Source organism: Bufo gargarizans, chromosome 6 (genome assembly GCF_014858855.1).
Source record: "Bufo gargarizans isolate SCDJY-AF-19 chromosome 6, ASM1485885v1, whole genome shotgun sequence".
In the NCBI taxonomy this organism is placed as follows: Eukaryota; Metazoa; Chordata; class Amphibia; order Anura; family Bufonidae; genus Bufo; species Bufo gargarizans.
This window is the reverse complement of record NC_058085.1, coordinates 314,120,935-314,134,564: the sequence shown is the minus strand read 5'-3', so window position 1 is coordinate 314,134,564 and position 13,630 is coordinate 314,120,935. Positions and strand designations below refer to the sequence as shown.

General features: G+C 45.0%; 1 protein-coding gene across 4 annotated transcripts in view; it reads right to left on the bottom strand.

Annotated features, from left to right (window-relative positions):
• LOC122940789 (solute carrier family 22 member 15-like) overlaps positions 1–4,181 on the bottom strand; it is a 281,156-nt gene extending 276,975 nt beyond the window's left edge. For 2 of the 4 annotated variants that reach the window (XM_044297546.1, XM_044297544.1), the window contains exon 1: positions 3,505–4,180. In XM_044297546.1, the coding sequence (XP_044153481.1) occupies positions 3,505–3,588 (84 nt within the window). In that variant the 5' untranslated portion in view covers positions 3,589–4,180. Of the gene's footprint in view, positions 1–3,504 lie in introns of all 4 variants that reach the window. The other 2 variants (XM_044297545.1, XM_044297543.1) reach the window with 2 other exon arrangements.
• Between the last annotated feature and the right edge of the window lie 9,449 nt (positions 4,182–13,630).

The following is a 13,630-nucleotide window of genomic DNA, read 5'->3' as shown; positions in this document are numbered from 1 at the left end:
ACGCGCGTTTGGGTGATTGACAGCAGTGTTGTCCAAAGAGTCTATGGCCCAAATGCGCGTCAAACGCGCCAAAAAAAGCTCCTGTACTTGTTTGAGCGTCGGGCGTTTTACAGCGCGTTCAAACGCGCTGTAAAACGCGAAAATGTGAACCAGCCCCATAGGGAAGCATTGGTTTTCATGTGTTGCGCGTTTTACAGCGCGTAGGAATGCGCTGTAAAACGCTCAAGTGTGAACTTAGGGTAAGGGTACTTTCACACCAGCGTCGCTGGATTCCGGCAATCTGTATGCAAACGAATACCATTTGTAGACGATCCGGATGCAGATCCGTCTCACAAATGTATTGCAATACCGGATCCGTCTCTCCGGTTGTCATCCAGAAAGAAGGATCCAGTATTTATCTTTTTCATATTTTTTAAAATCTGCGCACCGCAAAATCGGATCCATTTTTCCGGAACACTTAGGGCCAGATCCGGCATTAATGCACTTAAATGTAAAATAATGCCAGCAAGTGTTCCGGAATTTTGGACGGAGAAAATACCGCAGCATGCTGTGGTATTTTCTCCGTCCAAAAACCGTACAGTGATTGAACTGAAGACATCCTGAACAGATTGCTCTCCATTCGGAATGCATTCCCCTAAGACGGAACTCAGCGCCGGAAAAGAAAACCGCTAGTGTGAAAGTACCCTAAGATATGATAAGTGTGTAGGAGGTCAGAAATGAGAGATGAGGAGCAGTCAGTGGAGCTGCCTGACAGAACACAGAGCAGCTACTAGAGACTCTCAAGGCTGTACAGAGAAAGGGGCTCATAATTTTTAATAAAGACCAACTGAAAAAATATTTTTTAGCTCAAAACTAGTACAATGCAATAATAGTTTTATTTTTTTTATTTTCCCCAAAGCTGTCTATAGCCTTTAATTTTCTGCTTTCTGTACCTAGGAGTCAAGTGGGCATTCCCTCTAGAGGCTGAGGGCACACGAGTACCATGCAGCTGAAAGGGACACTGCAAACTCATGAGCAGCAGCTTTTACACAGGACAATTATCTGGAATTAGCGTCTCCACAAATACTCATCCCTGATAATTAAGGAAGAAATATTAGCCTAATGATCGATCTGTGTAAAAAAAACTTTAAAGGGGAAGTCCAGCATTTCGACAATAATTTCCGATCCTCAGGGTATTCCAGGATTTTGATATTAAAAAGGGGATATCCGACCACTGAAATGCCCCCAACATGCCCGGGTCCCTTACACACAATGTACTTCCCTCCATCCCCGGCACCCGCGTTGCCTCTGAAACGCACGCGGCCGCCGCGGCATCTCCTCGTCACACGGATGAAAATATTCGGTGACGGGGGTAGGGTTGCTGCGGGCATCGATCTTTCGATACCCAATCAATACTTTTGTCCGGTATCGGCCTCGATAACAGGATTTGACAATTTTCGATACTAGGCTTTACTATTGCGCAGCCAAATATCACAGCATGGAGCGCGCTGCTGTCAGCGTGCTGCGTGTTCTCCTCAGCAGCACATGGGAGAAGGAGTCACTCTCTCCCTCCCCCTGTGCCATCGCTGCCACCAATGAGGAGAGAGGGGGCAGAGGAGGGACGGGGCACTGCGCCACCAATGAACGTTAAATAGGACCTTTCATCGGTCCGAACATTGTAAAGTAACCATCAGGCTGTGTAGAGTGGCGCCCCGGGATCTCCTTGCACTTACTATTATTCCGGGCTAACGGAGCGGCGTTGGCCCCTGGAATAATAGTAAGTGCAGGGAGATTCCGGAGCGCAGCTCTATGTAGCCTGCTAACTTAAAGTCCGGACCCATGAAAGGTCCTCTTCAACTTTTAATACAGGAGGCAGGTGCCAGCAGCAGAATCACATAGTCGGCACCCTGCCTCTAATCAGCGGCAGTTAACCCCTCAGGTGTGGCACCTGAAGGGTTAACTGCTACTGATCTGCTGCCTCCTGTATTAAAGGTTAATCATCATTGGTGGCGCAGTGCCCCCCCCCCTCCTCCCCAGTATTAAAATCATTGGTGGCAGTGGCCACAGGGTCCCCTCCCCTTCTAATTGGTGGCAGTTTCTGATCGGAGCCCTAGCAGCGTAATCCTGGGGCTCCGATCGGTTACCATGGCAGCCAGGACGCTACTGAAGCCCTGGCTGCCATGGTAACATCCCTGATGCTGTGTGCACAGAGCACAGGGCAGCAGGGAGAGTATGAAGTCCGATTCACCCTAAGGTCCATTCACACGTCCGTAAGTGTTCTGCGGATCCGCAAAACACGGACACCGCAATGTGCATTCCGCAATTTCACATCGCCGGCACTATAATAGAAAATGCCTAATCGGACAAGAATAGGACATGTTCTATTTTTTTGCGGAATCGGAAGCACAGATGCGGAAGTGCGGATCCACAAATGCAGATGCGGACAGCACATTCCGGCCCCATTGAAAATTAATGGGTCTGCACCCGTTCCGCAAAATTGTGGAACAGATGCGGACCCATTTTGCGGACGTGTGAATAGACCCTAATAGCGATCTATCAGGGTGAATAGGACAAGGGATTAAAATATCCCAGGTTCTAGTCCCTAAGGGGGGAAATAGTTATTAAATAAAAAGTAAAAAAAAAAAAAAATGATATATATATATATATATATATATATATATATAAAAGTATAAATCACCCACTTTCCCATATAAAATATAAATAAACCTATCACATATTGCCACATCCAAAGAGTCCAAACTTTTAAAATATAAAATAAAAATCTATGCGGTGAACGCCGGAACAGAAAAATAAATAAATAAAAACTGTGCGATTCCCCATTTTTTAAAATGCGGGATGCACGTTGCTTTTTTGGCGTTTTATTTTTTTCACGTGGTATCGAATGGTATTGAGTATCGCAATACTTTTTTATGTTAGCGAAACAGATTCAAAAATTTGGTATCGCAACAACTTTAGTCTTCAGAAGCGACGCGGGTGCTGGGAAGGGGAGCCACATAAATGCATATGGGGGGCATTTAATGGGTCGGATAACCCCTTTAATGGCCGATACTTGGCACCTCCCCCAATCCTCTCTTCCCTTGAGCTCTGCAGTTACCAGCCCTGCCCACCGCACAGAAGACGGACCTGGTCATTGCAGAGCTCAATGGAAGAACAAGGTAACGGATGATTGGGAGAGGTGCCAAGTAAATCCTGGAATACCCCTTTAAGGATCTGCAGCACTGAGGCTCTATGGTGACAATACTGCCGACCAGAGATGATCACAGACCAGGGGCTGGCTGACAACCTCGCACTACACAGAAAGGAGTCCACATCCAGTTGTCACCAGGTCTGGCAGTGAATAGCCACCTGCTCGTGACAAGTAAGACAACCCGAAACTGCAGGAAACTCCTCTGACTTCACAGAATCTGCACGAAGTTACACCATGCGACATAAATCGCATGCCAAAAGTCGCCGTGTAGTCGGGATCATTCTGGTGGCCCGCACACCCTCAATCACAGGACCGACCTGCAGCAGGACTAGGAAGCCTGTCAGCCGCTTCTGGCACCGGCCGAACTCCCCGACTGAGTGAAATGCCTCATCTACGTCCATCTAATAGAATGATGCTACAGCGACGAATCACATGACGACAGGCACCGGAGCCTCTGACGTCAACGTGTTATGGGGTGACGTGTCTACTTCGCAATCCATGTGCCACATCCGGAAATCTGCCGTGCGGCTCAAGCCTCGCTTTCACAACGTGCCGTATTCTCCCTGAGAGGACTGGCGGCGGCTGTCACAGCTTTTCCTTCATCTGATTGGCTGGAAGTTGGGGGGCGTGTCACACCAATGTGCCTAAATAACGTGTTACCATGCCTACAGAGCCAGTCACTAAGTGGCTATCGGGCAGGGGCACGCTGGGATAATATTTGGGTGTTATTTACTATACTGTATGACTGTCATATACTCAGGCAGAATAGAAGAATTCCCGCTATTGACATAAAGAGCTGACTATGGAGGGCTCCATATTGAGCAGAGGTGGCTCCTTCTGGTAGAATTCACAATGCAAAGACCCCCTGCCAATTACCCGCGTGGAAATACCAATAAATCTGCCAGCAGATTTGCAGCTATGAAACTGTCTGTACTAAAGACGTCTGTGTTGGTCCCATGTTCATATGTGCCGCATTACTGAGAAAATTTATGTTTATAATATATGCAAATGAGCCTCTAGGAGCAACGGGGGCGTAGCCATTACACTTAGAGGCTCCGCTCTCTCTGCAACTGCCACACCCTTTCCACTCTGATTGACAGGGCTAGCTGTGATGAATTTTTTACTACCTGGCCCTGTCAATCAAAGTGGAAAGGGCGCGGCAGTTGCAGAGAGCGGAGCTTCGAGGTGTAACGCTAACGTGCCCGTTGCTCCTAGAGGCTCATTTGCATCTATTAAAACATCATTTTTCTCAGCACTGCGGGCACATATGAACATGGGACCAACTCGGACGCTTAACCTTCCAAGTGCACATGTAACAGGTCAGCCGGTGTCATAGGGACAAAACTGCTGACAGATGCCCTTTAAACATGTTAAAAGGTTGTAGAAACAAGATAGAGCGCACTCCGTCCGCCCTTCATGGCCCTTAACCATGGCTGCAGTGTTGCATCTAACATATCATATCAGCACATCAGGAACGGATCAGCGCCCATGAGAATGCTGCTGGAGAAAGGGCTGACTATACCATGATTTCTATTACAAGCAACTGTAGGTCTTGGACAACCCCTTTAACCACTTAAGGACCACAGGTTTATACCCCCCTAGTGACCAGACCCTTTTTTACAAATCAGCACTCCACAACTTTAACGGTTTATTGCTCGGACATGCAACTTGGCACCCAAATGAATTTTACCTCCTTCTCTTCTCACAAATACAGCTTTCTTTTGGTGGTATTTGATTGCTGCTGAGATTTTTCGTTTTTCTCATATTAATAAAAAAAAAACGCAATTTTGTCTAAAAAAGTGTATTTTTAACTTTTTCTGGTAAAATTGTTCAAATATAATTACATTTCTATACAAATTTGTGTCAGAATTTATTGTGCTACATGTCTTTGATAAACAAAAATCCAATAAGTGTATATTTATTGGTTTGCGCAAAAGTTATAGCGTTTACAAACTATGGTACAAAAATGTGAATTTCCGCATTTTGAAGCAGCTCTGAATTTCTGAGCACCTGTCATGTTTCTTGAGGTGCTAGAATGCCAGGATAGTATAAATACCCCCAAAATGACCCCATTTTAGAAAGAAGACACGCCAAAGTATTCGCGGAGGGGCATGGTGAGTTCATGTATGATTTAATTTTTTTTCACAAGTTAGCGGAAAATGACACTTTCTGAGGAAAAAATAATAAAGTTTCCATTTCTGCTAACTTCTGGTAAAAAAATAAAAAATCTCCCACGGACTCACTATGCCCCTCAGTGAATGCCTTGGGGTATCTACTTTCCGAAATGGGGTCATTTGTGGGGTGTGTTTACTGTTCTGGCATTTTGGGCAGGGCTAAATTGTGAGCAACCCTGTAAAGCCTAAAGGTACTCGTTGGACTTTCGGCCCCTTTATGCACCTAGGCTGCAAAAATGTGTCACACATGTGGTATCACCGTACTCAGGAGAAGTAGGGCAATGAGTTTTGGGGTATATTTTTACATATACCCATGCTGGTTGAGAGAAATATCTCTGTAAATTGACAACTTTGTATACATTTTTTTTTAAAGTTATCATTTACAGAGATATTACTCACACACAGTATGGGTATTGGAAAGAAGACACCCCAAGGTATTCCATGAGGGGTATGGTGAGGTCATGTAAGATTTTATTTTTTGTCACAAGTTAGTGGTATATGAGACTTTGTAAGAAAAAAATATATATCAATTTCCACTAACTTGTGCCAAAAAAATACCTTGGGGTGTCTTATTTCCAAAATGGGGTCACTTGTGGGGTATTTATACTGCCCTGGCATTTTAGGGGCCCTAAAGCGTGAGAAGTAGTTTGGAATCCAAATGCATAAAAATGCCCTGTGAAATCCTAAAGGTACTTATTGGAATGTGGGCCCCTTTACGCACCTAGGCTGCAAAAAAGTGTCACACATGTGGTATCGCTGTACTTAGGAGAAGTAGGGCAATGTGTTTTGGGGTGTATTTTTACATATACCCATACTGTGTGTGAGAAATATCTCTGTAAATAACAACTTTTTCCATTTTTTTATACAAAGTTGTCAATTTAAAGAAATATTTCTCTCACCCAGCATGGGCATATGTAAAAATACCCCCCAAAACACATTGCCCTACTTCTCCTGAGTATAGCGATACCACATGTGTGACACTTTTTTGCAGCCTAGGTGCGCAAAGGGGCCCAAATTCCAATGAGTACCTTTTTAGACAGACACAACATCTTTTTCTTGGAGAACGGTGAGTTGGGGTACCAGGATAGACACTCGGGAAGTGTCTGTCATGTAGCCGGATAACTACATCAGGGACTTGGGTCACGGACCCTCCTGGATACAGGAGTTCCGAAATGATCTCTTCCTGGAATTTTAGGAAGGATCCCGTTCTCTCAGCCTTAGGCCTCTTTCACACTACCGTATGGCTATTTCTGTGTTTTGCGGTCCGTTTTTCACGGATCTGTTCCATTTTTTATTTCCGTTCCGTTTTTCCGTATGGCATATACAGTATACAGTAATTACATAGAAAAAATTGGGCTGGGCATAACATTTTCAATAGATGGTTCAGAAAAAAACGGAACGGATACGGAAGACATACTGATGCATTTCCGTATGTGTTCCGTTTTTTTTGCGGACCCATTGACTTGAATGGAGCCACGGAACATGATTTGCGGGCAATAATAGGACATGTTCTATCTTTCAACGGAAATACGGAAACGGAATGCATTCATTTTTTATTTGTGGAACCATTGAAATGAATGGTTCCGTATACGGACCGTATACGGAATGCAAAAAACGGCCCGCAAAACAGAAAAAAAAACTGTAGTGTGAAAGAGGCCTAACTGTAGAGAACAAAACTATTATACACAGCCAATTGAATTAAATAAACAGACACCTTATACCAGCGTCTGTTGGGCGGGACACTAAATAGGGAGCCAACATCTGGTCATTGAAGTCCACCCCTCCCATGTGCAGGTTATAGTCGTGGACATAGAGGGGTTTCTCAATTACTCCAGTTTGAATGGTGAATGGTGGACAGAAGGTAAACGTCCCTCTTGTCCCTCCACTTCACCGCGAGCAGTTCTTGGTCACACAAGGCAGCCCTCTCCCCCCGTGCAAGTCGGGTATTAACGAGCCGTTGGGGGAAGCCCCGGCGACTAGGTCGCGCAGTGCCACAGCATTGAATTCCGACTATATGTAAGTACCGAAAGAAGGCCACGCTTGTGTAAAAATTGTCCACGTATAAGTACCCCTTGTGGAGTAAGGGTGACACCAAGTCCCAGACAATCTTGGCACTGCTCCCCAGGTAGTCAGGGCATCCGACCGGCTCCAGTTTTGAGTCTTTTCCCTCATAGACCCTAAAACGATATGTATAGCCTGTGGCCCTTTCACAGAGCTTATACAGTTTGACCCCATACCGGGCGCGCTTGCTGGGGATGTACGGTTTGATGCCAAGGCGCCCGGTGAAATGTAAAAGGGACTCGTCTATGCAGATGTTCTGATTGGGGGTATACACATCTGCAAACCTGGTCTATGAGGGGCCGAATTTTGTGGAGCCGGTCATAAGCAGGGTGGCCTCTTGTATGACAGGTTTTATTGTCAGTGAAATGCATAAAGCGCATGATGACCTCAAAACGTGCCCTGGACATGGCAGCAGAGAGCATGCATGTAATGTATTGGGTCTTTAGACCAATAGGACCGCAATACATTTTTTTTAGTTAGACCCATGCTGAGGATAAGGCCCAAAAATATTTTAAATTCAGAAACTGACTGGTTTCCACTGGTAAGGCTGGGCATAGAAGCTTTCCGGATTGGCGGTTATATACTGTGTGGCGTAGCGGTTGGTTTCTGCCACAACTAAGTCATAGAGATCCGCAGTGAAGAACAGCTCATCCTAAATGAACGCGAACTCCAGACTGGGCGGTGAAAGGGGGAAATACGGGTGCGGCGGAAGCAGGGGATTGCCAATTTGGGTTTGCCAGCACCTCTGGGAGACTAAGGACTCTACTGGCCTGTGAACATGGTGGCTGCGACGGGGGAGTTACTGCACGTGCCTCCGTACCAGCTTGAACTGCCCTTCTGGTGCTTGCCACTTCACCAGGGAATACGCCAGTGCTGGTAGAAGGTCCAGGATGTGCTGCGCTGCTGGTGTATGCCACACCATAAAAAAAATCTGCGCTAGCACCACTCTGCTGCAAATGAAGCTCATCACGCGGGGTATGCAGAACCCTGACATGGGGTCGATTACGCCTGACCATAGCAGGGACCTTAAGCTCGTCATCTTCACTAGCGGTTAGAGTGCCACTGCTGTCTACAGGTTCATATTCTAAACCACTGGATTCAGAGGGTGAGGCGTCCCCATCGCTTTCATCCATCACGGCCAGAATCCTGTAGGCCTCTTCAGCGGAATACCCCTTTCTTGACATTTTGGGCTCACTAAATTCAGGGAGTATTCCTCTGAGACTACCCAGGAAAAAGAGCAAACCTACCTAGTAAAAAGGAGTGCTTGCGAAGTAAAGCTGCGATCAGTCTTGATCACTTACAGATATTATATAGTACTAGTGCTGATTAGCGACAGCGATGACGATACTCAGCGACTAATCAGTGACTGCGGTGCGGTGGGCTGGGCGCTAAACTACCTACCAAGTAGCTAACTACCTGGCAGGGATTAGGGACCCTTACAGGGGGGTGATCAATAGTGATGAGCGGCAGGTGCCATATTCGATTTCGACGAAATTCGCGAATATTCGATAGAATATTCGTTTTATATTCGTCGAAATCGAATATTCGTCATTATTCTTGTTATCGCGATTAATATGCGATTTAAATAATCGAATTTCGATTTTAACTTAAAGGCTACTCTCCTATTGAAATCGCAATTCGATTTTTTTCAAGTTATAATAATCGAATTTCGATTTTAACTTAGCACTGCTATATGCCATATTAGTTAGCCTAATATGGCATATAGCAGTGCTAAGTTAAAATCGAAATTCGATTATTATAACTTGAAAAAATCGAATTGCGATTTCAACGTAATTCTCAAATCCGACAGTACATTCTAGTATATGGAGATATTCCCATGGTGATGGGGACGCTCCATGAGCACGGAAGTCGGCAGAAGCGGCAACGGGCACTGACTGGAGCAGCCAGGAAGCCAGGAATCCAAAGGACAGGTAAGAACAACTTTAGGGAAGTGGGAAAGAAAAAATATAACAATAAAAAAAAAACTAATATTCGAAATATCGAATTTATATCACTATATTCGAAATATTCGCGAATTAGCGAAGTGCCGATGTTCGCGAAAAAAATTCGATATTCGAATATTCGCGCTCAACACTAGTGATCAATGACAGGGGGGTGATCAGGGCGTCTATATGGGGTGATCAGGGGTAAATAAGTGACAGGGGGGGGTGTAATGTGTGTGTGTGTGGTGTTTGGTGCTACTTACAGAGCTGCCTGTGTCCTCTGGTGGTCGATCCAAGCAAAAGGGACCACCAGAGGAGCAGGTAGCAGGTATATCAGACGATATTTACAAAATAGCGTCTGATATACCTATTTGATTGGTTCTTTTAAAAATCTACAGCCTGCCAGCCAATGATCAGCGCTGGCAGGCTGTAGTTAAACTTGAATACTGCGCAATCCTGTGAACGCGCGCTCCTGTGAGTGCGCGTTCACAGGAAATCTCAGGTCTCACGAGATGACGCCAATAGGCGTCACTGAGACCTGAGAGTGCTGCCGTCCGGACGCCTATCGGCGTTACCGTGACGGCAAGTGGTTAAGACATCCTCCTGAATAGTCCCAGCATAGGATAAGCCTAACCGGAAAAAAAAATTAAACATTTTTTTTACGGCAAATACTGTATGTCGCAAATGAAGTTGTGTGCACTATTAAAAGGGTTGTCCAAAATAAATAAAATATCAGACAAGCCCTTCAAAGGGGCACACAACTTTATTTCGTAACGCTTGTGCTGGAAAAAACGTTTAATTCTAAAGGGGTTGACCAGCATTAGAAAAAGATGGCAGTTTTTTTCTAAAAAACAGCCTCACATCCGCTCAAGGTTTATTTTTTTCTGGTATTCCTGTCAGTTCAGCTCCATTGAAGTGAACGAGGCTGAGCTGTAATACCACACAGAACCTATAGGGAGGTTCGGTGCTGTTTTTGAAAGAAAGTAGCCATCTTTTTCTAGTCCTGGGGAACCCATTTAATAATAAAACAAACACCGCAATACAAGTGTCCTACTTTGCCAAAAAGACTGTTGTCTCTTTAAGTGCAACTGCAATTATATCCCCCAGGTTTACAGAAAACACCGGCTTCCACAGTGACAGCAGCGAAATAAACGTCCTCCATTCCAGATCCTGCTGCTTCAAGCACCACTTCAGTCTGCCTCATTATCACACCTGCGTGCCTATACCAATGATTGTAAAGAGCTTTAACTTGTTCACGCCAAGATGTGTGGAACTTCTCAGGGTGTGTTTACATGTAATACCATCACAGACCTTCATCCTATAGTTACAATAAATGGCGCTCCTTATCAGGCACAAGTATTCAAGTCGACAGGAGCCACTTATATATCACAACACTTCTGTCCTCACTGATGCTCTTGATACTGATCGCCCATCTCTTGTAACTCAGCCTTAAAAAGGCAACTCAAGATTACCAAACCTCCCTGTTTAACCCCTTCAGGACCCTGCCATTTTTAACCTTAAGGACCAGGCCATTTTTTGCAAATCTAACGTGTCATTTATGTGGTGATAACTTAAAAACGCTTTTACTTATCCAAGCCATTCTGAGATTGTTTTCTCGTCTTATATTCTACTTCATGACAGTGCTACATTTGAGTCAAAATATTTCATTTATATTCATAAAAAAGAATACCAAATCAACCCAAAATTTTGAAAAATTCTTAATTTTCAAAATTTACATTCCTCTGCTTTTAAAGTAGATGCTTGTTGCTGGTGGCAACATGTTGTTTTGCATGTTTTGGCACTTTAGTTCTGTGTCCCCTCCTATCCTGGTGTGTTCGGGGTTAGGATGTGTGCTTGGTGGAGCTGGGTGTGGCCTCTGGCTCTTCTTATACAGTGTTGTGAGCCTGAAGGTCAGTTGGTTGTTTGCCTGTATATGTGTAGGAGCTCTGCTCCTGTCTGGATGTGTCATCTTACCTGTGTGAGGGCATCCTAGTTAGAGATCGTTTGTCTCCCTTTGTCTCCTTTCCCCTCCTCACCTGTTATGTTGTCTGGTGTGGTTTATGTTGGGGTTTAGTTATTTATGTCATGTCTGGTATTCCATGTCAGGTCGGTTTGGTGTTGTGATCTGCATGGATGATTGATATTTTCCTCGTCTGTTGTTATCTCTGAAAGGGGGTCCCATTGGTTTCCCGGAGGGGTGAGCATAAAAGACATTTGCAGCTTTGCCTGGAGCCACCTTGCATCGGTGTCCGCATGGTGGTCCAGGTTGTTTTGGTGTTTTTCTATCTTTGCTGCGGCAGGTAAGTGTTTGATGTTCTGGTGTGCTGTTGTTTCTCCAGGTGCTTACCTGCCATTCAGTTTCTGCTGATTCTATCTTTTCCCTTCTGTTACTAGGCCACTGGAGACTCCGGTATGTCTGTTTCCTTGAGGAACCGGTTTTCTCCTATCCCTGACCTCTATGCAAGGGACCGTTAGGGTCAGTAGGATCCAGGTTCGAGTGTATGAGCCCTCCCACCTTTAGGGGGCGCTCATACAGTCTGGAGATCAGGGTCAGGATTAGGGCGGCTGTAGGAGGTGACCTGCTCCCTATCCCTGTTTTCGGGCTTAGTAACAGCTCTAATTATACGGTGGGGGTTTCCCCCACTCCCCACTGTGACAACGCCAGACCATTACCAGTGCTATCTTTTGCTTCATCTGGGGCTCCAATATAGACAGGGTAAAAAAGACAGTCATGTACAAGGAGCCCTTGCAAGGCAGTAGTTATGTATGACTGTGTCTGCAGGACTCTGACATCAAAGGAAGATGGCTCAGTGGGCCGATCTATGTACTACTAGGATCTGGTACTACCAGGACATTCTTACGTTTGTAAAGTAGCACCAGCTTGTGAAAACCAAAGACTATCCACAAGCTCATCCGAGCAAAGTCCATTACAGGGTGCCCTGCTGCCACCACTGAAATTGTTTGGAAGAAGGTGGCCTCTAGCAGGTTAACAAATAAGCGCAAAGAAAACACCAGGCATCAATGACCATTCACAGGGGCCTGCCCCTGAGAACCTTATGCATGCCCGTGGACTGTTCAACACCAAGTACTGCCCATTCGCTGAAGAAACACCCTTGTATCTCTTTTGTCAGTGCCCATTTGTGAAAGCCCTGTTGCATGCAATGGAAAATGAACTCAGAGACTTTATTCCCAGGTGCATCCAGAAGCATACTGCAGTGCTTTATGGACTTTTCCATGGGACTCACATTGTTCAGGCTATCGAGTAGGCCTGGTGCCTTATGAACTGCTTTATGGATGCTTTGTAGCTTGCCAGGAAACACCTGGTCATAAACTGGATGTTTATCCAGGACTGACACAGGCTGGTTAACATCCTGCTCAGAGACTACTCCATCATGGACTGACTGGACACCAATGAAGAACAGGACTTAGTCTCCTCTCCTTTCCCCTCTCCCATTGGTGTGTCTGTCTAACAATATTGCTTCAGGACTGGAACTCCCTTTCAGATGCCCTCTTCCCCTATCACTTGTCTGATGCTTATTGATAGATGTGTTATGTTTTATTAGATAGTCAGTGTGGTGCAATGCCTAATGTATAGTGCAGGATCTGTGCCTGTGCTGTACACTATACTCCTACTATACTCCTACACTACAAGTTATATGTGTAGCATTTATTGCACTGTGTCCCAGCTGGTGCTGCATCACAGTATACCCTTTTGTTTCAGTCTGTAAAGGGGGAATATTAATCACCAATATTATGCGAAAATCAATAATTAATATTCCTAAATAGGAGGAGCCGTCTATTGATGACTCCGCCTATTTGTACCTTTATATAATAATAACACAATACCTTCGCTATGCTTTATACTAATCGCTACACTAGCTGCATGCGCCTTACTGTACTAACTATCGCCAATAACTACACGTATTTATTACTACAATACACTACGCACACAATACACTAACAATACAGCACTAAATATACAGTACTCAACTACACTACACGTTCCCAAATTCCACCCACAAACTAACTATACAATACACACATACAAGTATATTAACAATCCACCCACCTGGTTCTACTTACTGTCCCTATGGGGTACGACAAGGGTTAACAATGGCACTGCAGGGGTGTATGCAGACCACAGACACAAATATGGTAAGGGTTAACAGTGGATACAGCAATACAGGGGTTGCTCTGGGGAATAGGGGTTTGGTTAATCAGGGGTTAACCAAGGTTATCTGGGCTATACAGCAATGCAAGGGTTA